This window comes from Musa acuminata, chromosome BXJ3-10 (genome assembly GCF_036884655.1).
Source record: "Musa acuminata AAA Group cultivar baxijiao chromosome BXJ3-10, Cavendish_Baxijiao_AAA, whole genome shotgun sequence".
Classification (NCBI taxonomy): Eukaryota; Viridiplantae; Streptophyta; class Magnoliopsida; order Zingiberales; family Musaceae; genus Musa; species Musa acuminata.
Window position 1 is genome coordinate 29,933,267 of NC_088358.1, and position 25,509 is coordinate 29,958,775.

General features: G+C 39.5%; 3 protein-coding genes across 6 annotated transcripts; all 3 read left to right on the plus strand.

The window, feature by feature from the left end:
* The first annotated feature begins 1,603 nt into the window (after positions 1-1,603).
* LOC103968799 (protein CASPARIAN STRIP INTEGRITY FACTOR 1) lies at positions 1,604-3,712 on the plus strand. Its single transcript, XM_009382116.3, has 3 exons — positions 1,604-1,966; positions 2,970-3,025; positions 3,325-3,712. Exons 1-3 carry the CDS (start codon positions 1,813-1,815, stop codon positions 3,463-3,465), a joined length of 351 nt encoding a protein of 116 aa, XP_009380391.2. The 5' UTR covers positions 1,604-1,812; the 3' UTR covers positions 3,466-3,712.
* Positions 3,713-10,149: 6,437 nt separating this feature from the next.
* LOC103968800 (uncharacterized) lies at positions 10,150-17,042 on the plus strand. The gene is made up of 4 exons (XM_065170832.1): positions 10,150-10,587; positions 11,918-12,380; positions 15,347-15,381; positions 15,488-17,042. Exons 2-4 carry the CDS (start codon positions 12,050-12,052, stop codon positions 16,580-16,582), a joined length of 1,461 nt encoding a protein of 486 aa, XP_065026904.1. The 5' UTR covers positions 10,150-10,587; positions 11,918-12,049; the 3' UTR covers positions 16,583-17,042.
* Positions 17,043-21,468: 4,426 nt separating this feature from the next.
* Positions 21,469-23,698, plus strand: LOC103968801 (uncharacterized). Of its 4 annotated transcripts, none has more exons than XM_065170834.1 (6): positions 21,469-21,609; positions 21,887-22,125; positions 22,278-22,418; positions 22,520-22,639; positions 23,052-23,147; positions 23,296-23,698. In XM_065170834.1, exons 2-6 carry the CDS (start codon positions 21,907-21,909, stop codon positions 23,416-23,418), a joined length of 699 nt encoding a protein of 232 aa, XP_065026906.1. In that variant the 5' UTR covers positions 21,469-21,609; positions 21,887-21,906; the 3' UTR covers positions 23,419-23,698. The 4 variants fall into 4 exon arrangements, with proteins under 4 accessions (XP_065026906.1, XP_018674611.2, XP_065026905.1 ...); XM_018819066.2 differs by having other exon boundaries at positions 21,482-21,609; positions 21,681-22,125; XM_065170833.1 differs by having other exon boundaries at positions 21,489-21,609; positions 21,694-22,125.
* Positions 23,699-25,509: the final 1,811 nt, after the last annotated feature.

The following is a 25,509-nucleotide window of genomic DNA, read 5'->3' on the forward strand; positions in this document are numbered from 1 at the left end:
TACGTCCCACTCTGGAATTGCAAAGGCTCTTCTTAACAGGTATATGGTCTCCGTTCATGAAAAAGCTGCTAGCAGCGAGACAAATGCCCAGTCAACGGATGTGCTGTCTGAGACACGGGTGAGATAGATTAACGCAGATGTTGCATAGAAAGAAAAAGGCCGAATAGAGTGAGGGACGGGATGCAGCTTGTTATCTGCAACTGCTGCAAGTCCTCTCGAGAGATACAGTAGCTGTCGAGAAATCTAGGCTTTTAGAGTTTGTGGATCACGATCTGACTGGTCGAATCATGTCATGTTGCATCAGAAGCCTGGGGTCATTCAAGCTCGGTCTGTGAGTTACTGGAATCTCAGCGTTTCGATGGGTTGTGTACGGCTCACCCTACGTTACTGCTACGCAAGAGAAGGGGAACTTTGGTCGCATGTTCTTGCACACGTGCTACAGCACGATACATAGTGTCTCTAGAAAAAGATTCCAAGCTACTTTAAACTGTAGAAAAAAATTAATATATATATATATATATATATTATATTCTAATTTCTGTGGGTTAAAACTGAGTGAGCCTTCATATTCATGTGAAAAACGAGTCTAAATAATTTGAAAAGGCAAATTGCTTTTATTACCTCCTCCAAAATGTGAGTGTCTCCCCCAAATCGCTTTCCATTTATAGAAAACCACATTCCAGGAGTTGAACTGCCACGCACCGCACACGTGTCCAGGCCATAAGCCCTGCCTTGGATTTCTTCTCTCTCCCTCTTTCCACGCGATTATTCCTTGTCGGTTAATACATTTAGGCGAAAGATACTTTTGGTGCGCAGCTCAGCATCGGACGACGCAGCACTCAGCCATCGCATGACTGTGATTATTGTAGATAACATAATAGTGGTCAAGTCACTTTCCATAAAGTTAATTACATTAAAACCCACTTTCTGAGACTAAAGGCATCGGAATATTAAAACCTTACGCATCACTTCATTCTCCACCGTTGTCTTCCAGCGGGGTGGTCGGTTCCATGTCCTTGTCCTCGTCGATGATTTGAAGCACTACGCATCCACTTCGTTTACTTTTTATACACTCTCTGGTCCTCTTTAGGTGAAACGATGATCCCCAAGGTTACAGTGCATCGCACTCACGCATGGCACCCTCCTTTCTCTTTTATATGGGTCGGCTTGCTGCTGCAGTAGCTTCCAAGCCACTTTGATAGCCGCGAATATGTCACTACGGCTCCTCTTGTTTCGAAGAAAAGCCAGTCCCCTCTCTTCGTTAGACTACGACAGAACGTGGTGGTTCCCTTGAAGAATAAATGTTCCTCCCATCCCTCGCCTGCCTGCACGTACCAACATACTTAAGCGTCTAATATCAATTTCAAGAAAGAAGGCAACCAAATAGTCTTACACTACATACACATCGGGCTTTGTTTGAAATAAGTAAAGAGTTGATGGTCCACCCAGTAGCACCACCACTGCTTTATTCTTCAAGCAGCCGGTTCTCTGAAAGCAATGCTTATTCTATGGTGGTTGATGGCTTAAATCTCAAGCATGCTGCGGTGTTGCCATCTCGATGACTTGCACGCGCTGAAGTCAGTCTCGGAGAGAGAGAGTCGCTTATGGCTACTATCTAAGCTCCTAACGCTCCATGGAGAAAGTACTGTCTCTCCACTTTTTCTACGTTTAACTTAAAACTGAGAGTCCAGTGGGATTCGCCTTGTCACGTTTAAAGAATTGACTCTCCAACGTACCCGATCTCTCACCCGTTCTTCGCCAACCAACGCTGCTGGTTGCATTCCATTCCGAAGCCTCGCTTCTTATCTATCTATGCGCTCGGAGAAGGAGGAGAAGGAGAAGAAGGAAAGGAAGAATTTGCGACGGAGTTCAGGGAAGATTTCCATCATGGTCTTGGTGGCTCCCAAGAAGCTCACTGTCCTCCTAATTATCGTCTTGGCTTCACTTCCATCCATTGCATTGGCAGGCAAGTCTTTTGGGTAATTTCCATTCTCCTAGCGTAATAGGCTCCATGCTGGTTAGAGTAATGCAGAGAACAATACATTCTGCAGTATGATCAAGTCGAAGCACACACCAAAATTAGTTTACTTGACATGTTCACCTGATTTTTTTTCTTGTCGTTATTACGGACACAGCCTTCGTTAACAAACATAAACTTGTCCTTCGCTAATCGAGAAGGACAAGTTTCTCCGACTTTTTTGTTTCTTTCGTTTGAACCGAGGACTACTTACTAAAAGAAGCATCAAGAGCGTGGAAATGAAAGCAGAAGGAAGAAGAAACAAGGGCTCAGAATAGATGAAGGAGAAGTTTGATATATGGCGCGCTTAAACAGCTTTCATCACGCATCCAATATCAAAACCATCTTTTATAAGTAGCGTTTAATATCTGTACCTTTTTCTGCTTCTCGTAAAAATGACAAATGCTACGCAGAGATAGTCATCATCAAATAAACCGATCATAATATGTTTCTTAACCCTTTCTTTTAGACTTTAGTAAGCTCCTCAATACGTGTAGTAAGCATATCTTGATGGATCCTTTATAAATGTTTTAGCTTCTTTTCTCTAGCTACTACCTCATATACGTCTCGCAAGCTCCTCAGTGCTATCTATATATGAAGTATGAGGTACTAGAAAAAAAGAAGCTAATGCATTTATTAAGGATCTACCAAGAATCCAGAATCAGAAGCTAAGCACTTTGTAAATGGAACGCTCGCTAGTTTTCCATTTCCAGTGTGTAAGATGCAGCTTTTCTTTTTCTAGGAGCATATAACGAAAATGGATGGATGGTCACCCCAAGTGGCAACATCCACACCGTCAACGAAACAGCTATAAACTTTGAGAATATTTACTCGCAAACTACATTCTTGATATGATTTTTTATTATTATTTTAACTTTAAATTGTAGTAACGTATGAGGAAAAATATTCAATAGGTTTTGTATGCACGCTTCATTTGTAATGGATTTTGCAGGGCGGCAAACAAGGATTTTTGGTAAATATGCAGCACCAGCGGGGTCCATGATGAAGGTAGATGTCCGTCAAATCTAATTATAATTCTGAGGTATATGTGTACATACCGATGATGACTAAGAAACAGATCGAGAGGCAAATGAGAATTGTGAAGTAGAGAGAGGTGTGGTTCCAGTAGATCACACAAACTCCTAAAATCATGCCAAAAGAAGAGCCAAGTAAGAAGGCGTTAGCCAGAGGAAAAATCCTTGTTTTGCGTCTTCTCACTTGAGTGATTACGTATCACTAGTTAGACAATTTCAGTTTATCTTTCTTCTTATATTTCTTTTGACCAAGCTTTTTTGCATTGACGGCAGGATTTATCTAAGCATGGGTTGCACCAGGAACAAATCTCCATTGTTCATTACAGGATTCTCAAAGTCAATACAAAAGACTACGGAAGCTACGATCCTTCTCCATCTCTTTCCAAGCCTCCTTTCAAGCTCATACCCAACTGATCTAATCGAAGTTGCTTGGTCCTGGGGAACAACACTTGGATACTTCGAGCTAATGCTTTCAGTATAAGTGATCTACAGTCAAGTACTGTTTGGTTCCTAAGATATGTATCGGAAGTTACTGTCTTGAGATACAAATTTATGCTCATATCCCTTGGTCCGTTTACTTGTGAATATGTCATGTGTGATGAAGCAAAATGTATTAAATGCTACAATGGATGATCTAAGTTACCCACACATTATTCTTACAATAAACCTCTTTGCTTTACATGTACTTGGATTAGATCATTCCATGAACATGGAAGAAGGTTTCAATTGCTTTCGAACTGTGGTTTTCAATTTTGCTTCAACGATGTTTATATATATATATATATATATATATATATATATATATATTAACAGGATGAATAATAGTGCTTAATCGATTCCTATCCTAGTCCGAAAACAAGTGCTTGCCTTCTTTCGAGTATTAAAAAATCCGAACGATTTCTCCTGGTTTGAAAAATGTCAAGACGTTTGAGAAGTTAAAACTTGCCAAGTTGGCATGACTCTCATCCATTCCGAGTGAGGCTCTAAACCTCTATTTTGCTACCATCGAGTAAGCTACTAGCGTGGTAATGGTGCGAGATAACTTGGGAGTCTAAAGACCCGTTTATTATGTCAACCATATACTAAATGGAGTCGAGGAGTGATACCTCCCTAACAAGAGGTTGGCTTTTATGCTTGTATTGGTGGTAAGAAAGCTTCGTCCCTATTTTTAAGTGTATCCTATACAAATGATCACCAATCAACTACTCAGACAAATCCTTGCGCTATTTGATATCTTAGGGCATCTGTTAAGATGGTTGGTAGAGCTGGATGAGTTCGACATCCAATATATATCGAGGGTTGTCATTAAGGCTTAGGCGTCAATGGATTTCATATTGGAGTTGACACCCTAGCCCTAGGATGAAGCCGATGAGGCTGGACCTGTTCGTAGACAACCATATCACATCTGAAAGGGGTGGCATGGACTTATCCTAAAAGGTCCATACAAGTAGATATATATTGAAGTTTTCATTGCGAGTTCAAAATCTCTAATAATGAGGTTGAATATGAAGTAATTCTCTTAGGGCTTTGACTCGCCTGAGAACTCTAAGTGTAGGAGTTGACGGTGTTTAGTGACTCATAACTAGTCATGAGCCAAGTTGACAGGAGCTATAAAGCACAAGATGAAAAAATGGAGAAGTACCTTACCGAGATGCAATGTTTAGCCCAAAGCTTCTCCTGACTCAACATATTATATGTACCTTGTGTAGAAAATACCCAAGCATTAGCCAGGTTAGCCTCTAGCCGAGCCTTGAGGGAGGGCTGGCTAGTAGTCGAGATGCTACAGACTTAAACCATTGAAGATTATGACATGGCCACAACCGAGGAGGAACATGCTAGTCATAGGTGTCCTGCAAGCCAATCACGTGAGTGATAACACGTGTGACTTGACACATGGTCTTTTTGCTTATTATTATTATTTGATATTTTATCACTTTATATTATTTGTTGCTTGAATATATTATGATGTCAATGGATCTATGCAATGAGAATCGAATCGTGATGAGATCACGATAATGAGATCGATTCGCCTTTAAACAGAGATACTAAATAATCTCGGTTATAGATTACTCGAGAGGGACATCGAGATAACCGGACAGACTAGCGTGCTGTATATCCGTCCATATAATGGATGCAATTGGTCTCATAGTTGCTCATGTGGAGACACTATGGATATAATACATGTGCTTATCGAAGAATAAGTTCATTGATTGATCGACATACGGAATGCTGGATGGTTGATAATGTCTTATTGTTAGACAGCGATTCCGTAGTCCTAGTGGTGTATCTGGTCCTTAGACTTGAGACATCAAGGATGTCTTATATGAGTACTTCACTCTTTGATACCGGACTTATAGGTCTGGAGATTCCTGATCTAGTACAACCGGTCATCGAGAGTGGTAGCAAAATTTATGAGGACTATTGAGAGTCGATAGAGGACCATCTGATCTCGCTGTCATAAGAGGAATATCCTATGTATTCTCGTTTAGACAAATCCCTAGCTAGGGTCATTCGGATTGAGAGAGAAAGAGTTCTCCGTGAGAATTTGAAGAGTGAGACTCGAGTAGAAACCGTGTAGGTCTGATAGTATCATGCCCGATATATGATCTTTGGGATTTTAGAAAGATTAAAGACTATAGGAATACAATAACTGAAGATAGACAAGTCTAATAAATTGGATTCCTCTGTATCTTATGGGGACTGCGACGTAGTGGCTTAGTACGTTCACAGTCGATGAACCGAGTAAATTATTATGAAGATAATAATTCATTAAGCCAAAAAGAGTTCTGACAGGACATATGAATTACTGGATCATATGAATGAGATCTAATAAGAGCCAATGAGAAATTATTAGATAGAGATCCACTAATCTAAGAAGCTTGGGTAGTTGGATGGAGATCCAATACCTAATAGGATAGGATTCATTAGAATTATATTAACAAGTGACCTCTATAAATAAGAGAGAACCAATGGTTCATAGGCCAGTCTCTTTGGCTTGTCATCTCCTATTCTTCTCTCCTTCTCCTCCTTGGATAACAGGCCTGGAGATTTGAGGAGCATCGTCGTAGCTCTACTATGTGGATCACCGCTAGAGATGATGATGCTTGACCTCCTTCACTCTCTCCTAGAGATCTGTAGGGATTCAAGGATATAAGATCTCCCTAGGTAACACAATATTTAATATACATGATTTTAAGTTTCATGAATTTTGGGCACCAATCTTCGTACGATGACAAACACTCTTTGGGAAATTTGAATATTTTGTTTTATGTTATTATGCTACGCATGTGATGTTGCCCCCCTAGATTTCCCTACAGAACCGGGTTAGATCGACGAGATCCTATGCTATGAGATAAACGAGACATTCCTTGTTGATCCCGTAGTGGCTTAAAGGGTCAGGTGTCATCGAGCATAGTATTACATAATTAACGATTGCTTGTATCGAAGGTTATTCAACCAATCTTTCCTTAGGTTCCTAACACCGTAAGAAGCTAACAAGGTGCTTGTTGAGGTGCATAAAGTTGTTTGTGGAGAGCACATAAGTGAATATACCCTTGTATTCAAGGTGCTTTAATAGGGGTTATACTAGTCGATGTTACGTAATGACACGATCTATGTCCGAAGGTGCCACTAGTGCCAAAACTTTGTTGGGGTATTACACTAGCCAACAGTCCATTTGAGCCTAATCGATTATACAAGACCCTTTGCTCAATGGGGCATGGACATCTTAGAACCATTTTCACTAACTTCTAGCTAGCGAAGGTTCCTCATCGTGAGAGTAGACTACTTTATGAAGTGGGTGAAGGTCGAGTCGCTAGCTTTAATGATTGAGTAACAAGTTGAGAGGTTTGTATTAAATAATATCATTACTTGCTTCTACTAGTCATAGGTGTCCTGCAAGCCAATCACGTGAGTGATGACTTAATACGTAGTTTTTTTTCTTATTATTATTATTTAGCATTTTATCACTTTATATTGTCTGTTGCTTGAATATATTGTGATGTCTATGGATTTATATAAATGAGAATCAGATCATGATGAGATCATGATAATGAGACTGATTCACCTTTAAACATAGATCCTAAATAATCCCGGTCATAAGTTACTCGAGAGGGACATCGAGATAACCAAACAAACTGGTGTGTTGTATATCCATTCATATGATAGATGCAGTTGGTCTTATAGCTGCTCATGTGTGGTCACTAAGGATACAATACATATTTTCATTGGAGAATGAGTTTATTGATTAATCCACTTACATAATGTTGGATGGTTAATAATGTTTTATTGTTAGACAACGATTCCGTTAGTCCTAGTGGTATATCTGATCCTTAGACTTGAGACACCAATGATGTCATGTATGAGTACTCCACTCTTTGATATCGGACTTATAAGTTTAGAGGTTCTAAATCTAGCACAGTCGGTAATCGAGAGTAGTAGCCAAACTTACAAAGACTATTGAGTATCAAAAGGGTTGAAAGGAGCACTACTCACTGTAAAGCCCTCCTGAGCGACTTAGTAGCCACTTCTACCTTTATATAATCGGAAACAAGTGATAAATTAGAATAATGTCGATACATTGGTATTTCATGATAAATACTATCAAAAAATGCCATGAGCATTATTTGGGAAGACAATATTCCTCACTATTGAAGACATAACGTTATCATTGGGTGAAAAGGAAGACGAATGCTCGCCTCAAGGCCATTACAAGTAGAAAGACCTTGGGATAGAATCAAAAGGTTACTGACCGAGTCGAAAAACTTGCAGGTCGAACTTGGTCAAGATAAAGTACCTAGTTCAAAGGCGATTCAAGATAGATACTTTCACCACCGAATCACGATCATGAGAACTCCTTATAAACTCAACATCCCAGCCCCTTATAAACTCTAATAGTGCAAGGGTGGAGGAGGACCTGACCTCCTCCACCCGTGCACTATTAAAAAATGTAGCACAAACCTCGATCAACTAGCGACTAGAGGATCGAGAAGAACATGAATAAGAAAGGCAAGATATCCTGACTAGTGTTCGGTAAGCAGAACTAATGTGGAGATGAAGGACTTAATAACTGACCCGCTTTACTAAGAATCAAGGTGAGAGGGGAGACGCTCCTAAGGAGGTCTTGGGAGTAAGGTTCATAACTCTTAAGGCTCAAATGGAGGAATTAACCTCAAATTATGAGAGGAGAGGATTTATAAGGAGGAGACATGTGTCTCTCCTCCTATGATTAAGATAAGTATCCCTTCGGGGGTAGATCCTAAGAGGCTTGCCATAACGGGAAGGTTTCAGACATGCCACAATAGATAGAGGACTTGAAATCTGCCATGACAAAGAGATGACTCGAAATCTACCATGACAGAGAGAGGATATGAAATATTACCACAGCAGAGTAAGAACTGAAAGATTGCCATGACAAGAAGATCCAAAATCCACTATGATAGAGAAGAGACTCAAAATCCTCCATGAAGAAGGGAGAATTTGAAGACTGCTATGGTAAAAAAAATCTAAAATCCATTATGGTAGAGAGGACACTAAAAATCCACCATGGTGGAGGAATAATTTGAATAACACCATGATGAAAAAATTTGAAATATATCATGATAGAGTGGGGACTTAAAATCTGCCATGGTAATGGTACAGGGCCAAATGAGCATGAGATGTATGAGTCGAAAAATCTAACCCGTACTAGGATAAACCCACCATGGTAGAGATGCACGGTAAAATGAGCCTAAGGCATGTGAGTTAAGAAATCTGACCCATACGAGAATAAACATGTCACGACGAAGACATAGATCCAAATGAACTTGAGGCATTTAAGTCAAGAAAGCCGATCCACGTAGGGATAAAACCACCATCATAGAGGTGCAAGGCCAAATGCGCCTAAGATGCATGAGTTAGGAAATCTAACTCACGGTAAGGTAAATCCATAATGACGGAGGCCCAAGGCCAAATGTGTCTAAGACGTATGAGTTGGGAAACCTGACTCATACCAAGGTAAATCTATCACAATATAGGCAAAATGACAAATGCACCCAAGATGCATGAGTCAAGAAACCTGACTCGCACCAAGGTAAATCCACTAATAAGAGGCCTTATGCACCCGAGACAGGTGAGTTGAGAAACTCGACCTGTGCCAAGGTAAATCCGTTATAGCATATGCGCAAGGTCAAATGCATCTTAAGATATATGAGTCGGGAAACTCGACTCACATTAAGACAAATTCACTATGACGAAGGCATAAAGACAAATGAGCTTTATACGTGAGTCGAGAACCTTAACTCATGTAAAATGAAATTCACTACGACGAAAGCACAAGCCTAATATGCCCGATACACCTAAGTTAGAAAAACCTAACCCACAAGATAAGATTCTGAATACTTTCATACCAGATAAACTAAATGACCCGCTACGAATCCCTCTCGCAAGAGTCGTGAAGCATACATTGGAGGAGAGACAAATGATAAGGAATCAACTATCAGCAAATACATGATTGATACATGAGATCCAAGTTACCTTTCACCTATCTACGTACGTAAACAAATATTCAATGTAGGAAAATACGAGCTTTCTTTTTATTTATTGTGATAAGAAAGATAATTACAAGTTTCCTTTTATTTCCTTTATGACAAAAAGATAATTCAAGCCTTCCCTTTATTATTAAATAAAAAATATTTTAAATAATTTTTTTTTCTTTGAACTATTCAAATTTACTTTTAGAAATCTCGAATTATTAATTTTCGTGTCGAAGGGATTGGGTCGAATCTTTTCAACTTCGATTTACATGTAGATGATATCTCAGGAGCACGATATTTATATTTTAAAAATATTTTAGATAATCTACCCATATGAGTTCTGACTACGTGAGCCTGAAGAAGAAATCAACTGTTTTTTTCGTTAACACATGAATTTTTTTTTATTTCATAATTACGAAAATAACACAAACCGACGATCACGATATTTTCCCATAAGTATGTATGACACGCAAACCGATGTTTCTAATCACCCCTGACACGAGTCCGGGTTTCTCGCTCAGACGCTGTTTAAGTGGACCCACATCAGCGGCGAGTGAAGATCGGCGGGTCTGCTCCCTTACGTGCTCGTTCCCGTCTGTTATGTACACACCCGATCTCTCTCCGCCACACCCGTATCCTCTCCCTCTCTCAAACCCTACCAACAAGCGGAGGGTAGACGAAGCGAAGCGGGCGGAAAGTAGATGCCCTAGTTTTCTCCTTATGTGGGAGCTTGGGTTTTCGATCGAAGAGAGGAGAGACTAGGATAGGATAGGAGAGCAATAGGGGAGGCGTTGCTTCGGTCTTCTCTCGGTTTCTCCGCGAGGCCGAGGACCCGTGGAGAGTGGAGCAATCCGCGGGTTGGATCCGAAACCCCCGAGCTTACTTGGCTGATCCCGAAGCCGGCGGCGGCGGGGCTTGCCTTGACCTGATCGACCTGCTGGTCTCGTATCGTAGTTACGGATGCCATAGGCTTGATTTGTTCGTGCTTTCTTTCGCTCACCAATCGGGTTCTTCAGCCCTTGAGGTGCAACTCTGTTTATTGCGAAAAATACTTTTTCTTTCTGTTTTTCTTTTGTAAAAAATCGGAAATTCCCAACTCGAGTAGTTCTTTAGTTTTGTTATTTTATAAAATTGAGATTGTAACTGCAAGTTTTGGTACTTAGAGAAGATCGCCTAACTAAGTAGGTGATGTGTTGCCTCCTTCGGATCATATAGTTTTGGGTTTAATCGAAGCCTTTTCATGTCGACAACTTGGACTTCCTTATGCCATCTGATCCGAAGAAACATCTTCACGCCACAATAGCTTTTATCTGCTTAAAGGGCTTATCATCCTTTCTTTTGGTTTGTAGATGTATCGTAAAATACTGAATCGTCAAAATCGAAATTTTACAGGAATTTGTTTTCTTTCAATCCTTCCTTTGTTCTTTTTTTTTTTCGGTGGCGATTTCTCAAGGAGCAACGAGAAAATAGTTGGAATTCTACTAGTTTCTATCTGAATTTTTGTTGAGATAAACTTTTTAACTTCTTTTAGTTTCTTTTTTTTACTGCTTGTTAAGTAATGATAACTGCTAAGTGTATCCGCTGATGACTAGAACTATAATCTCAAAAGAGTCCCTTTTCTCTGGCTTAAAATTTCCTTGTTTGATTTGTTGTTGATGATTCGAACTGTTACTTCACAAGACTCCCATTTTCGGGTTACACTTTTCTTGGTTTGTCTTGCGATTGATTTTTCACTGTTTTCCTTTTTTTTTCAACTAATTGATGGAAAGGGGAAATAGAATTTTACTATGAGAAAAAGTTGGAGGATTTGTGGACTACATATTCAACCTAAATTTCTACTAGTTTGATGCATGACTGGCTCATCAAGGCAATCAGGGCAAGTGACTTTTAGCTTTACATATGATGCCTCATGCCTATTACAAAATTTTATAGTTTACCCCTTTTTTTTTCTTGGTGGTCACCTTCTATCATCCATGATAAGATTGATGATCCTTTTACAGTGGTACACTGTTGGAATCCCTCTCTCTCTCTCTCTCTCTCTCTCTCTGTGTCTGTGCATATGTACTTGTCTGACTGACTTGAGGTCAATGGCTGATTTAAATGTTTAATCTAGCAAGCTCTGAGAAAAAATTGACAGAGTTTAACATTTCTTGCATCTCCCAATTTGAAATAGGCAGGATGAGTTTTCAAATTGTATACCCTTCTAGCATCGTGCCTCCTTTTGTTAACTAACCTCTGCGGTTCTAGTTGATGCTTGCTATTATTCTCTCAAGTTTTGAATAATTTGTTTCGTAAATTTTCATTTATGTTGTTCTGCAGCATCTTAATACTTGGCATGCATATTCTTTTTGTAGGAATAGCTGGAGATTGAAGATATGACATTCTCTTTTGAGTCTCTACATAATCGGGAACAAGCCTGTGACTTCTGTTTGTAAATTCAATCTCATTCTAAGTTCTTAGAAAAGAAATTCAGTACCAGAACCAACATGGGGGCCAATTGCTGTGTGGCTGTGAAAGACAAACCCTTGCCGAGCCCAGCTCAGTTTGATGTTTCAACATATAGGAACATTAGACGCTCTCCTACTTGGAGCTTTCGGTGGGACAACCGAACACACATAGAGGATGCCATGGATAATGCTGTTCAATTTTCTCATCATCATAGTGGGAATGTTGGACCTCAGATTAGGAGCGAGTCACCCACTGAAGCTGAAAGCCTTTTTGTGAGAGGTAGTCCATCAGATGCTTTCCATTTAGAAAAGTGGCATGAATCTCCAATTAGGTCTGGGAGTGCTGGGAAGTTGAAAGATGTTTCTGCAGGTAAATATGCCATAGTTCTTCTCTCTTGTTTGATGTAGTGATATGTTTTTCATTGTAAAAGAAGAGGATTAAGGTAATAGAAATTTAGTGGTAAATCCTCTTTGTTGAAAGAGTTTGAAATGGAAATTGGATGTCTATATATGTGTTTTCTTTATAGATATTTAATCTCCTTTTTATTGTTTACCTATCTAGATCCATAGAATGTGATCAGGCCCAATCTTCACAATCAAACTGTCTTTTTTCAATTAAATCCAGATTATTTATGTCTAGTACAATTTATGTCTTGATACAGAATTTGGAGTTACGTACATACAACTTTATGAAAGGCTGCATTTTCATCAAAAAGATCAATTATTTAATCAGCAGCTTTATAGATTATGCTTGGTATTAGAACTCTTAAACATGTTCTTGCAGAGATCTGTCAGTACATCAGTAGTGCTGGATGCATTTTCACTCTGTGTTCTTGCAACTAATTGGTAACTCATATCAATTACAGCAGGCAAACATATGGAGACTATAGTAACTCTTGTAGCCCATTGTGTTATCCAAATGTAAATGCATCCAAAATGGTGATTATAGATATATGGGCTATGAATTTTTACATAAGATGCATGTGTTCTCAATAATCTGCTAAGACTGCTTGAATTCACCTAGTCAGTTCTTTAAAAAATTATTTGCTTCTCTTATTGCTTGCTTTACCATGCTAGAGTATTTTATATACATCTTTAATGCATATATATGAAAATTAGATAAATAAATTCATGTTGGTACCAATCAATCCACAAGTAGTCAATCACATGTATGGTCTGATATGCCCCAACTTTTACACCCTTCTACATTGTTATCAAACATAATCCAATCTCATGTATATTTTATGCCTCAACTGCTACAACCTTCTATATTGGTATCAAACATCTTCCAAATATTGGCTGTGAGTGAATCCACAAGATGTATTGTTTGTTAAGAGAATAATAAAGGTTGTGAGTTGTATTGTTAAGAAAAGTTCTCAGGTAGTACCTATGTTTGAAATTTCATCTTAAAGGAAGGAAGCATATAAATGCAGACAGATTCTACCAAAGATATCTCATACTGGTTCCTCCTATGATCCCTCACTGTTACACGTCAAAAAAACTTAGTTGAACAAAGTGCATATGTTTAGCTTGGTAGGTTGTCTGAAAAATTAAGTAATATTATACCGTTCATAGACTACCAGTGGGATATGCTGTTTATGGATAATGTTTTACTGGGATTTTTCTTTGGTGGTTTACTGTAAAGTGGAAATCTTAGTGGTATTGATGGTTTTAGTCTGAGAGATAGTCTTGTTAAAACATGTGTCCAAAGGATGTTTTAACTTTTAATAAAGGAGTATGTATGATTTCGGGAAAATATCATGAGGACAAATCAGCTTTATGATTTTGGGAAGATAGAGGATGTAAGTAATACGCTGCAATATGGTTTTATGATTTTTCTTGGGGTCTTTATAAAACTATATGCTTTGGAGGTGTGTCAGTTGCAAATGTTATCTTAGGAAAGAAGGTTCATAGTTTTCTTTAATTGGTTCACTTACCATCAGACTTTTTTCTCTCAGATGAAACTAACCTTGGGCTATATGCTTTAGCAGCTAAGGTTTCATAAATCAAATTTTGGGTGAGGACCAAAAGGTTCAGAAAATACGTTTGAATTTTCTGTACAATTAATGAAGGTTTGACCTAATTTCCAAGTCAGTATGAAACGGGCTGACCGGTATATGGACAAGTCTGTTTCGGATGGTATGTAGAAAACTAACCTGGTATTGGTCGATATCGATTGTGTATGGGTCGATACGATTGAAACTCAATAATTACTGATCGATACAGGTTGGTAATAGTCAGATTTTGACTGACCCATGATGGGTCAAATCGAGCCCTAATAGTCAAATTGATCAGTGGCGCCTCCTTTGGGATTTTGAATCCTCTCCCTCCTTCACTTGCTCATGCACACTCTCATTCACTCTCTCATTCTCACACACTCACTTATTATTAAAATTCCTAATCGGTGATTAGTGGTAATCAAGCTCTAGATCAGTGATTAAAGTTCCTAATCAAAAAGTAAATTCAAATTTACCTTCTTATAACCTATATTTTTTATGCATTTATTGTTTAGACACATTTTATTCTTATTTAAATATGATTTATATACCAATAAATTAGGAAAAACTTTTAAAATGATTTTTTTGAATTTCCAATCATTTTTTGGAAAACCAGTATTACCGATGCACCATGTGTTGTAAGTTGGAGTCGATCTGTATGTACTAGTTCGTCCAGTGATCGATACACCCAGTCAGCACGATACCATGTTCCTTGCAATTAACAAATACTTTTTTGCTTAGTGTTCTTTGCTTGCTTGATATTCTTTTTATGTTTGATCAGAAGTGCATAATATTCACAAGATGGTCGATTCTTCACATACTTTGATGAAGCAGTTACTCGTGATTTTGCAGTGGGATGTGAAGAAGGGGGTCACTTTAAATAACTAAGTTTCTCTACCTAAGCACATAGTCGGATAGTACTGCAGGTGGATAAAGTTGAAGAAATACTGTGAGAAGAATGCTGAAAAATTGCTTTAGTTGAAAGGATGTGATTAAAGATGTCATCTTCGGTCCACAATACCAAAAAAATATCTTGCACATTTTTTAGTATATAAACTGTTCCTATTAAAATGACGTGGGAAGTATTTTTTCATATACAAGTGGTATGTCTTTATGTTTATTATGCAGATACATCATATGTATGTGCTGATTGTGCATCCGGATCAAAAACTTGAGTAGTAATCCGTGATCTCTAGGACTTTGATGAGGACATTTGTCTGTTGCTGTTTCTATAAGTAAACCAGTCTTCCAATTCTAATAACTTGATACTACAGTTGTCTGTGATTTCTTGGAAATTTTAATTTTTGGCATTTCATCTAAGATTTTTTTTATCTTACAGATGATCAGTCCATCAAAAGCAATTCATCCGGCAAGGTGAGATTGAATAAACAAAACTAGTTCATTCTGATTGACCTAGCTTTATGGTGATGAAACTTTAGAATTTACTTAGTCTCATGGTACCATTTTATTTAATATTCAGAGTAAGGGCTCCCTTATGTTGTCATACTTTGCAAGTGCTCCAGACGTCAAATTTTCGAAATCAGTGCCTTCAACTCCTTCCTCATCTTCATACAAGGCAGATCCATCATCGTCCAGGAGCTGTTCTCTACCATCTGATCCAACTTTGTCAAGGAAGGCATGCCGATCCCCAGGCTGTCAACTCTCTTGGCAGATATCTGACGGCAGCAGGATACCATCTCTTCATTCCCTTGATGAGAACAGAAAAATATCAGTTTCAGTGCCTTCAACTCCTTCCTCATCTTCGTTCAAAGCAGATCCATCATCGTCTACGAGTTGTTTTGTACCCTTAGATCCTACTTCATCGAGGAGGGCATGCCGATCACCAGGCTTTCAACTCTGTCGCCAGATCTCAGATAGCAGGATACCATCTCTTCAATCCCTTAATGAGAACAGTTCTCCCGAAGGAAGGCACTCTTTTGTGCTCTCTTTCCGCAGCAATGAATTGTCTACAGGAGGTTCTCATGGTGAGTCTTCTGATGGATGGTCGATGCGGACCTTTTCTGAGCTTGTGGCTTCCTCAAATAGGGAGAGATGGTCATTTGACAGTGATGATCTTACCTCCAGTAGCAGCAAAATAACAGGATCAAATCCTCAGCAGACAACACAAGTCTCTCCTGATCAGCCGACTTGCAAAGTATGCTCAAAGCTATTAATGGAGCATTGTGTGGTTGCTGTTTTGGTTTGTGGACATATTTACCATGCTGAATGCTTGGAGAAAATGACGACTGAAATTGACCGCTATGATCCAACATGCCCTGTCTGTACACATGGAGAAAAATCTGCAGCAAAGCTATTTAAGAAAGCTGAAACGAAGGCTAGAAACAAGCTCTCCAGAATTGGAGTAGCTGACAATGATCCACATGGAGATGCTATCTGTGATCGTCATAAGAAGGTTGGTGACGGACCCAAGATGGGTGCCAGTTCTAGCACCCAATCGTCTTTTGGCAGGTCATTTTTGAGGCAACGTTTCTCTATTGGTAGATCTTCACGGTCAACAACTGAAAATGAATCTCACAGGAAGAAAGGCTTCTGGGAAAGATACAGGAGGGAATGATTGTAGCCTTGCCATCATTCTGGTAATGGTACAAATTCATATATCATATTTGTCCAAGTGCACAAGCAGGAAAAGTATATACTTGTGATCTGCGCACCCGGCTATATTCTCCATGAAGAATTCGAACGGGAAAAAGAAAAACAATGTTTCTGTTAATATGGTAGAAGCGAAACTTATATAGTTCAGGTGGTACAGAGAACTAGCAGTGAAGTTCCAGGCCTTCTCTCTCTCTCTGAAAAGTTATATTAGTTGAGCCCACCGTTAATATTTCTGTGGGCTCGTTTTTATTGTTCATGTTATATCTTTGCTTAAAAACTGAAGTTAATAAGTCGTGGTAGTATAATCTGATGTGATAGTCTAGACATGTCCCGCTGTGTTGATGAGCATGTGTCACACGGAACTGTGCTCGAGATGTTCGTTCAATGACAGGAGGTGCAATTAATCATTAGCTATTGCTTTACTTTGATGCGGTGCTTCTGCATCTGATCTTTGCTAATTTGTATGTGCAGTGGGTCGGTTGTATGCGTTAAGTATGGAGGATCCTTCTCTGTCTCTACGTTGGACGGGTTGTGTTCTTAAATGTCATTTGGTTAAATGTAAGTGATGCCGTCTGATTGTGGCTAGATTCTTAAATGTGTCGGCCACCGAGGAGCTGACGTTATAGGGCAAGGCTCGAGTCATCCCTCCGACGACGAACAACAGGGAAGGATTATGAAATAGACAATGGATCACAACAATGACTCCATGGCAATCAAATCGGCGTACGGTCGATTGGGTGATAGTCGTCTGACTTGATTGGGTGATAGTCTTCCGACTTGATAGTTATCAGTAATGGTCGAACAGGTCGATTGTTCATAAATGTACTACAGAATATACGAGTTAGTGTTTGTTAGCTACGGTCTACCTCCATCGGCTTTTAAGATATAAAACTTGATCCCTGCTTGAATTGTCGAAGGGGTCGGATTGAGAAATCTTCTAACTTAGATCGTCATAAGGGTCATCCGAACAATCTTATATATTCGAGATAAAACCGAGTTGTATCGATTCTCGATCGACGATATCAAGATAACAACAATAATGAAAATGAGGTTTAGGGAGGCAAAAAAAAATAAGTATCAAATATTATATTCATAATAAAAGATGCTCCATAAGATGGTAGGGAAGGAATCAAAGAAAGGTACTAAAAGAAATTTAATGGAATGAAGAAAGAAAAAAAAATAAGAACCGTATCAATCAACCACCGAGTGGGTTTACATTTATCAAACTTCATATTATGATCGGATAAGCAGACTAACAATCTTTTAACGAGACTGCAAGTAAACGGCCAATGACTCAACAGATGGTGCAAGGGGTCAAAAAAAACGATCGAATCACATATATATATATATATATATATATATATATATATATATATATATATATATATATATATATATATATATATATATATATATATATATATATATATATATATATATATATATATATATATATATATATATATATATATATATATATATATATATATATATATATATATATATATATATATATATATATATATATATATATATATATGTATATATATATATATATATATGTATACATATATATATACATATGTATACATATATATATACATATGTATACATATATATATACATATGTATACATATATGTATACATATGTATATATATATATATACATATGTATATATATATATACATATGTATATATATATATATATATACATATGTATATATATATGTATACATATGTATATATATATATACATATATATATACATATATATATATATATATATACATAAATATATATATATATATACATATATATATATATATACATATATATATATATACATATATATATATATATACATATATATATATATATATATACATATATATATATATATACATATATATATATATACATATATATATATATATATATATATATATGTATATATATATATATATATACATATATATATATATATATATATGTATATAATCTAGTAAGACTCCTACACGCCGTACTAAGGATCATAAAGTTTGACCCATATATCAACTCCCTCTTCCTGACGAATTGACTTGAAAACTCATGGTGCCCGAGTTCTACCGCACCAAGGCAGATAACGTTAGATGTCAATAACTCAAAACAAAATTATATTAATCGGTAACTAATAAATTACATAATGTCAATCGTAAGTAATAAATTACATTATATATATATATATATATATATATATATATATATGGAAGTCCAAGCAAGCCCCCCACTTAAGGATGCAAGAACATTGCCTTGAATATGTCCATGGTTTGGTGTCGACTCTTCATTTCCAATCTCCTTGGCCTTGTGATTCTCGAATGCAGTACCTATGCCCGACGCGGGTGGTGCTTCCTCTTCGTCTCAGGTTTAATGTGGTGGCAGCAGGAGAAGCCACAGCAAGCAGCTGCTTGGTTTCTAGATTCTCCAAAGAAATCTTGATTGGCTTCCCAACCAGAGGAGGTTATTATGGAAAGGACAACTAGCTCGGTGCGTCCAATCATTTCTTTATGTATAAGAGATCAAGATCTTGTGCTCGTGTTCCGTTTGTGGTTAGAGTAGGATCTATACAAAAGTTGTGCATTTTTAGATGAGAATTATACAGCAAATTTAAGGTGGAAAATGTGAAAGCGATACGCTGAGAGAGGCGGAAGCATAATGAGTTCAATAGTTTGGGTCCTACCGGGATCGATCATGCTTAGCTTGCTCTCCGTAGGCTTCCTTCCTGGTAGCAGAGTCTTTTGGAATCATTCACTTGCCGACACTTCCTCCAGGTGTATTCCTGCTTGCGCATCTGAATGCTCGGACGTACGCGCATGCGAACACACGCGGCAAGTGCGTGCTTGGGGGGTAACGTGATGTATATAAAGTAGTTTGTATGTCTCCGCGATAATATGTCACAGTTCAGCTGGATGCTGCAATTTATATCTACTTGCGTGGCACGTCGTCTGGAGTTATTAATCCAGATCGTCGGACCCTATGTCACGATAAATGCAGCCACCAAACGCAGTTGAGGACATTTCGTATGCTCCCTCTGCCCGCAGCTTTCAATCTCTAGAGGCTGACGTCGATGGGGAGCTATCGATGCCAACTTGCTGCGATAGATGGGCGTCACACGAGGCAGGTGGAGGTGCAGGTGTGCAGGTGCAACTAACTAAACGGCCGCTGCATTTAATCTATGAATTGCTCAGGGATTTTTAGACTCGATCACACAATATCTGCTGGCTATCGATCACAGCGTATAAAGTGCGTCAACTTGTTGTGACGGATGAGCAATCAATGGAGCAGTAGGCCAGCGAAGGAGTCTGTACCCTCACAGCAATTCATATATATATATATATATATATATATATATATGAACTTGTGTGTCTATTTTGGGATAGAAGAGGGACAGACAGGCGAATTAATTGAGTTGGCTACTCTGTCGAGATCACAGCAGCTAATCAAAAACCAGTAATTGAAGATGCGAAAACGAAGGATATCCGTGGGATATAATTAGCTGGTCCACTGATCTGCCAAGCCACAACTCTTCTGAGATTACGTGAGAGAAAAAAAGCTGCTTTGTGACGATTGGCTGCTCGATCGGGGAAGGACAGATTATTACCCAGTAGGATTGGTATGAGGAGCATTGGCTGCTCGATCGGGAAAGGACAGATTACCACCGAGTAGGATCGGCATGACGAGCGCACGCCAACACCCATGGGCCAACGGATCTCTTTCTTCTGCCTATATATATATATATATATATATATATATATATATATATATGAACTTTCTGCACACAGCTAGTCAGCCCCCATATGAATTATTATTATTAGTTGAGAGATTGTGGTGGAGATTAGCCGAACAAACTTAACAGCATGCATGCAGCTGAAATCGTCTGTCGTTGGGAGCACATCGGATGGGGCGGTTAAAGGTTGGTTGGGTTTGGTCTACAATATTGGTATCACTAGTAGTCCTCCAAAGGACTGGACAACCAGACTACCGGAAAAACATATCTCAGCTTTCACTTTTTGGTTTGGGGATTCCTTCCGATAAATATCTGATAGTGATTCTTTACACAGTGGCAGAGGGAGTCGGGTTGGATCAGTCCCGGGTGCCTTCTGTCATCGGTCTCTGCCTATAGGTTGGGAAGGGAGCTCCCGATTTCTATCCTTCTAAAGATTTTGTTAGAACTGGGTGGAAAATGAGTTCAGAATCCTCTCTAGCGCTGGTCCTGTGACAAGTTTTTATCCTTCCATCAGGGGACCGGTCATACCTGTCATATTCATGATCGCTGACCTATCGGGCGGTTGGCTTACTCCTGGAGCCTACGTGGGGTGTTCTCCGTGTCATGCCGTCGGACGACAGTGTTGTACTCGGTGTCGTCCCGACCTTTACGGGATGACATAGCACCCGGTCGGTGCCATCCCGATCTTCGCGGGATGGTGCTGTACTTGGGCGATGTCGTTCCGATTTTTACGGGACAATGCTATACCCGATTGGCGTCGGTCAACGCGGTCCCAACTTTCGCGGGACGATGCTATACTCGGTCGGCGTTGTCTCAACTCTTGCGGGATGGCACTGTACTTGGTCGGCGTCATCCCGACTCTTGCAGAACGGTGTTGTACTTGGTCGGCTTCGTCCTGACTTTTACGGAAGGGGGTGTGATCTGGTACATTGTTCTTGAAGCTGAGGTGGTTGTGAATAGTGACAGAAGGGCAAGTTACCAAAAGGTGCCCTATCAATATCATATACCAAACTCCAACTAATTGACGTTAATGGTATGTGTGTCCTCAGTCATGTTATGTTGCTCTTTAAGAACAAGGGACGCGGACTTGGTTCTAGCTGTCCTCCTCCTCCACATTGATTGAAGATCCAGGTGTTCTTCTCTCTCTCTCTCTCTCTCTCTCTCTCGTCACCTAATCTCAGACTGGAGAATTCTCATCTCTCTGATTCTTGGATAAGAACAAAGGTAGAGTACTCATTAAGAATTTTAATTTCACTTCTTTTTGGTCTTCCTGATTCCTTCTTAACATCATCGAGGCAACCGACTTAGAGGAAGCAGGTCGATCGGTTCTCCTCTTACAAAGTTGATAATTTACTCCTCGATTCCTTCTCCTTGCCAAATCATCGAGTCATATGCGATCCAACTTGTCTTTCCTTCACAACATGATTCTCAAGTCTGGTAGCTAAAGAAGAGGATGTAGATTGCTCTTAGGAAGACGAAACCGTCCGGTGTTGAATTACAGGAACAAGTTATCGCGGAGAGATGGAAGATTACATTGTGAGCTGGGTGATCTCGGGAGTGTTGTTCTGGACCACCACCTTCCTACTAGTTCGGAATGTATTTCGAAACCGCTCCTTTGATTTCTGCAACCGTGTCGTCTCCACCGTCCACGCTGCGGTGGCTGTTGGCTTAGCCTCTCTATCCGTACAGCACTGGGGATGCCCTGTGTGTCCTTTGGCATCGAGGTCGTCTGAACTGCAGGTACCGCCTCCCTTTGTGCATCTCCCTTCTTCTTTCTACTCACGAGATAGAAAACATGCCTCGACTCCCAAGTATTTTTGGAGAAATGGTATGTCATCAACTGGATTCTTGTTTAATTTTTGGGCATCTTCTCCTCCTCCAACATCCTTCAGATGAAAGCGCTGGCCGTGACTCTGTCTTATCTGATATATGATCTGATATGCTGCCTTTTCGACAAGATAACCAGAATGGACAATTCAGTTCATCATATGGTTGGAATTGTCGGCATCGCAGCAGGTCTTGCCTACGGAATGGTACGTACCCCGTCCCGCGACTCTTTTTTTCTCTTTTTAGACCCTTTTCTTTCGATGAATCCATATGCTTCCCGTCGTTCTCAGCTCGGCTTCTCTTACAGTGTGGCTCGGAAATGGTTGCGGCAATGTGGTTAACGGAGATCTCCAGTCCTTTCTTACACATGAGAGAACTTCTGAAGGAGCTCGGCTACCGAGACACCAACCTCACTTTAGCATTTGACGTGCGTGAGATATCTAACCCATATCTTTCACTTCTTACAACTATCAAATTGCATGGTTTAAAAGAAGTATAAAAAGAAAAGAAATCTGCCGCCCGAGAGGGTGTCAAAGATATAAAGAATTTATTCTCCTCTCTCTCTCTCTCTCTCTCTCTCTCAGACGAACACCAAATGCACTGACATCTTTATGAGACGATTTAAACACCCGGGTTCCCTCTTTTAACGAAACACAAACCGATTCGAACCTCACGACTCCTTTAGAGCAAGCCTAGGTGGATCACACGCACAGATAGATGACGGGAAGGATACTGTATAATCTCCAAATACGTGGTAAATTCTGGGTAATGAAAGCTAACGTATCCAACAAAAATCGATGCAGAAGCAAGAGATAAGAAAGTGATTGCTTGTGATGCAGATCTTGTTTGCTGCCATCTTCTCCTTGGCAAGGATGGTTGGCGGTCCATATCTCACATATGTAACCTTGACAGCAGACTACCCATTGCTTATTAAGGTACACAAGTGGTGGTTGATGAACACGATGACGATCAATTATATCTTAATCTTTATGCAGAAATGGGTTTGGTCTTCCTGAACCGAACCTAGTGCTGCTACAACCAGCGGACTTCTCATCTAGTTTCTCTGTTAATTTGGCTTCTCAGGCAATGGCATTGGGCTTGCAGCTGGTCAGTGCCTTCTGGTTCTACAAGATCCTCAGAATGGTAAGGTACAAAATAGCCAAGAGGATGGCGCTCAATAAATCTATCAAAATCTCCGTTCACTGAATCAGATGACTATTCTCAAGTTGTTGATGAAGCATTGGAGTACGGTACCACTTCAGACGCCATCAAGTTTTTGTTGTTCCTGACATCATTGCCTTCACCGTTGCAACATAATAGGATGTTGCAAGTCTTGCCATTTCATGTTGGTAGAAACAGGTTTGAAAGTTCATGCACTATGTATGACATCGCAGTTGGAGCAATAGGCCCTTCTCACTTGAAATATTATATCACAATCTCAACAATTTGTACATTGTCCACAACCATAACTTCAGATTTCTGTTCATCAACGCTGTTTTCAACCAACAATCTCCTCATACTGGAGAAAAAACCCCTCAAAAGAAAGACCGACCATGAATGAATCAATGAACAACAGTATATGTTTCTAAACGTCGAAAACTATATCACCGGAGTGTGAAACCACACTGGAATAGAACCAAAGAAACCAAAAGAAAAGAACAGAAGCTAAAATAGATCAAACTCTTGGAAAATGGGATGTCAATGCCCCTTCTTGTTCCTCCACTTTATTAACACATCAGACATCTCAAGAACGGTGCAATCCTCTCTGCCATGTGATGGCTCCATTAACCTCAACGTGGGTAGCAAGTTTTACGATGTTCTTTGCAAGCGGCTTGACGCCCTCCTTCCCATCAGGAGGTAATAAACCTGTATCTCCATTCACAACGATCTCTGCGCTGCCACCAGCAGACGTCCACTGAAATTAAGAAGGCGAAGAGTCCATCACCTTCCTAAAATTATAGGATATACATGACAATCAAGAAATGAACGAGCACCACTGGAGATATTCGCTAATCAAGGTGTTACACTGACCTCTTGTTTCACAAGTCTTGAGTATTTTAACCACATGCCAAGAATCGATGCTAACGGATTGGTGCAATCCTCAGTGTGCTAACGCTTTAGACGCTCATAGAACGGCTACAAATCGGTGAAGCCTTTGGCCTCAACATTTAGACTGGATATGTGCAACATGCTCGGTGGAAGATTTTTGGTTATTGAAAGGAGGACCCAAAGGCAGTCGTAAACTGACCTCAACCAAGAAATAGAATTTGATTAGAATGACGGTTTAGCACTCAGTATGCCCAAGTCTAATTTTGTGCAAAGATGGCTGTGTCTAACGATGGAAAATAAATTTCACAATTACCTACTTAACTATCCATTTAAGCCTATCTTGCGTATGTTCTGAACATCATGATATCTTAATCTATATGGTTCTATTCGAACATCACATGGCTATTGTTTATTGTGCATTCAATTATCAACAACTGCTAGGGATTTATTTTGGGTCAATGCTGGTAAGCAGGAAGAAAATAACGAAAACGAGAAGAAAAAGAAACGGAAAGAGAGAGAAAGAGAAGAAAGAGATCCTGAGAAAACAGAGCTTGTTTTGTTCGAATCTCTAGTTTTTCTTGTTCGTCGTCGTCCACCTTTCTTCTCTGGGGAACCACAGTGTATGTCAAAGCAGCAGGTTCAGTCATTTACGTTGATTCAACTGCTCACTCGCGGATGAACAAAAGGTTCGGAAGCTAGTGGTTGCTGGGCTCAGTCAAATAAAGGTTACTTGTCGGGTGATCGAACACGGTCTCGTCAGCCCACGAGGCTCAGTTGGTACTCTGTTTGCATGTCTTTACAGGCTCATTGGAGGTCGATTGCGTTCGTCCAATCACATGATCCTCCGCTTGTTTCATCTGTAACACTTAATGCCATTTAATTGCCTATATTGGCCAGCTAATCAAGTTGCGCGACTTCAGTTTTCGAATCATAACCAATATTTTTCTCGCTGACGTTTACGTGAGCTTCACAAGTCTTACTATATATGACAATAATTTTGTTAAAATTATTAAAATGTAATTAACAACCAACGCAGTTTAGAATCAATGGGATTGATACTACATATGCCGACGCCACACACCCTCAGGTAGCGACCCGCAGCCACATCATCATCAGGCGGCCTGCGGAGCCGAGGTGGCAGACCGTGTCAGCACAACAGGTTGGATTCAGATCGATTCTCGGGGTGACGTCGCTCGACACTGACCTGTACAATGTCGTCCCGGAAAGCTCAAGACACCACTGCAAGGT

Coding starts and splice junctions, on each gene's coding strand:
- LOC103968799 (XM_009382116.3), top strand. CDS start 1,813: ATGCGCTCGGAGAAGGAGGAGAAGGAGAAGAAGGAAAGGAAGAATTTG. Junction 1,967..2,969: donor TCCATCCATTGCATTGGCAG/GCAAGTCTTTTG, acceptor TGGATTTTGCAG/GGCGGCAAACAAGGATTTTT. Junction 3,026..3,324: donor CAGCGGGGTCCATGATGAAG/GTAGATGTCCGT, acceptor CATTGACGGCAG/GATTTATCTAAGCATGGGTT.
- LOC103968800 (XM_065170832.1), top strand. CDS start 12,050: ATGGGGGCCAATTGCTGTGTGGCTGTGAAAGACAAACCCTTGCCGAGC. Junction 12,381..15,346: donor GTTGAAAGATGTTTCTGCAG/GTAAATATGCCA, acceptor TTTATCTTACAG/ATGATCAGTCCATCAAAAGC. Junction 15,382..15,487: donor AAAGCAATTCATCCGGCAAG/GTGAGATTGAAT, acceptor TTTAATATTCAG/AGTAAGGGCTCCCTTATGTT.
- LOC103968801 (XM_065170834.1), top strand. CDS start 21,907: ATGGAAGATTACATTGTGAGCTGGGTGATCTCGGGAGTGTTGTTCTGG. Junction 22,126..22,277: donor CGAGGTCGTCTGAACTGCAG/GTACCGCCTCCC, acceptor AACATCCTTCAG/ATGAAAGCGCTGGCCGTGAC. Junction 22,419..22,519: donor CAGGTCTTGCCTACGGAATG/GTACGTACCCCG, acceptor CTTCTCTTACAG/TGTGGCTCGGAAATGGTTGC.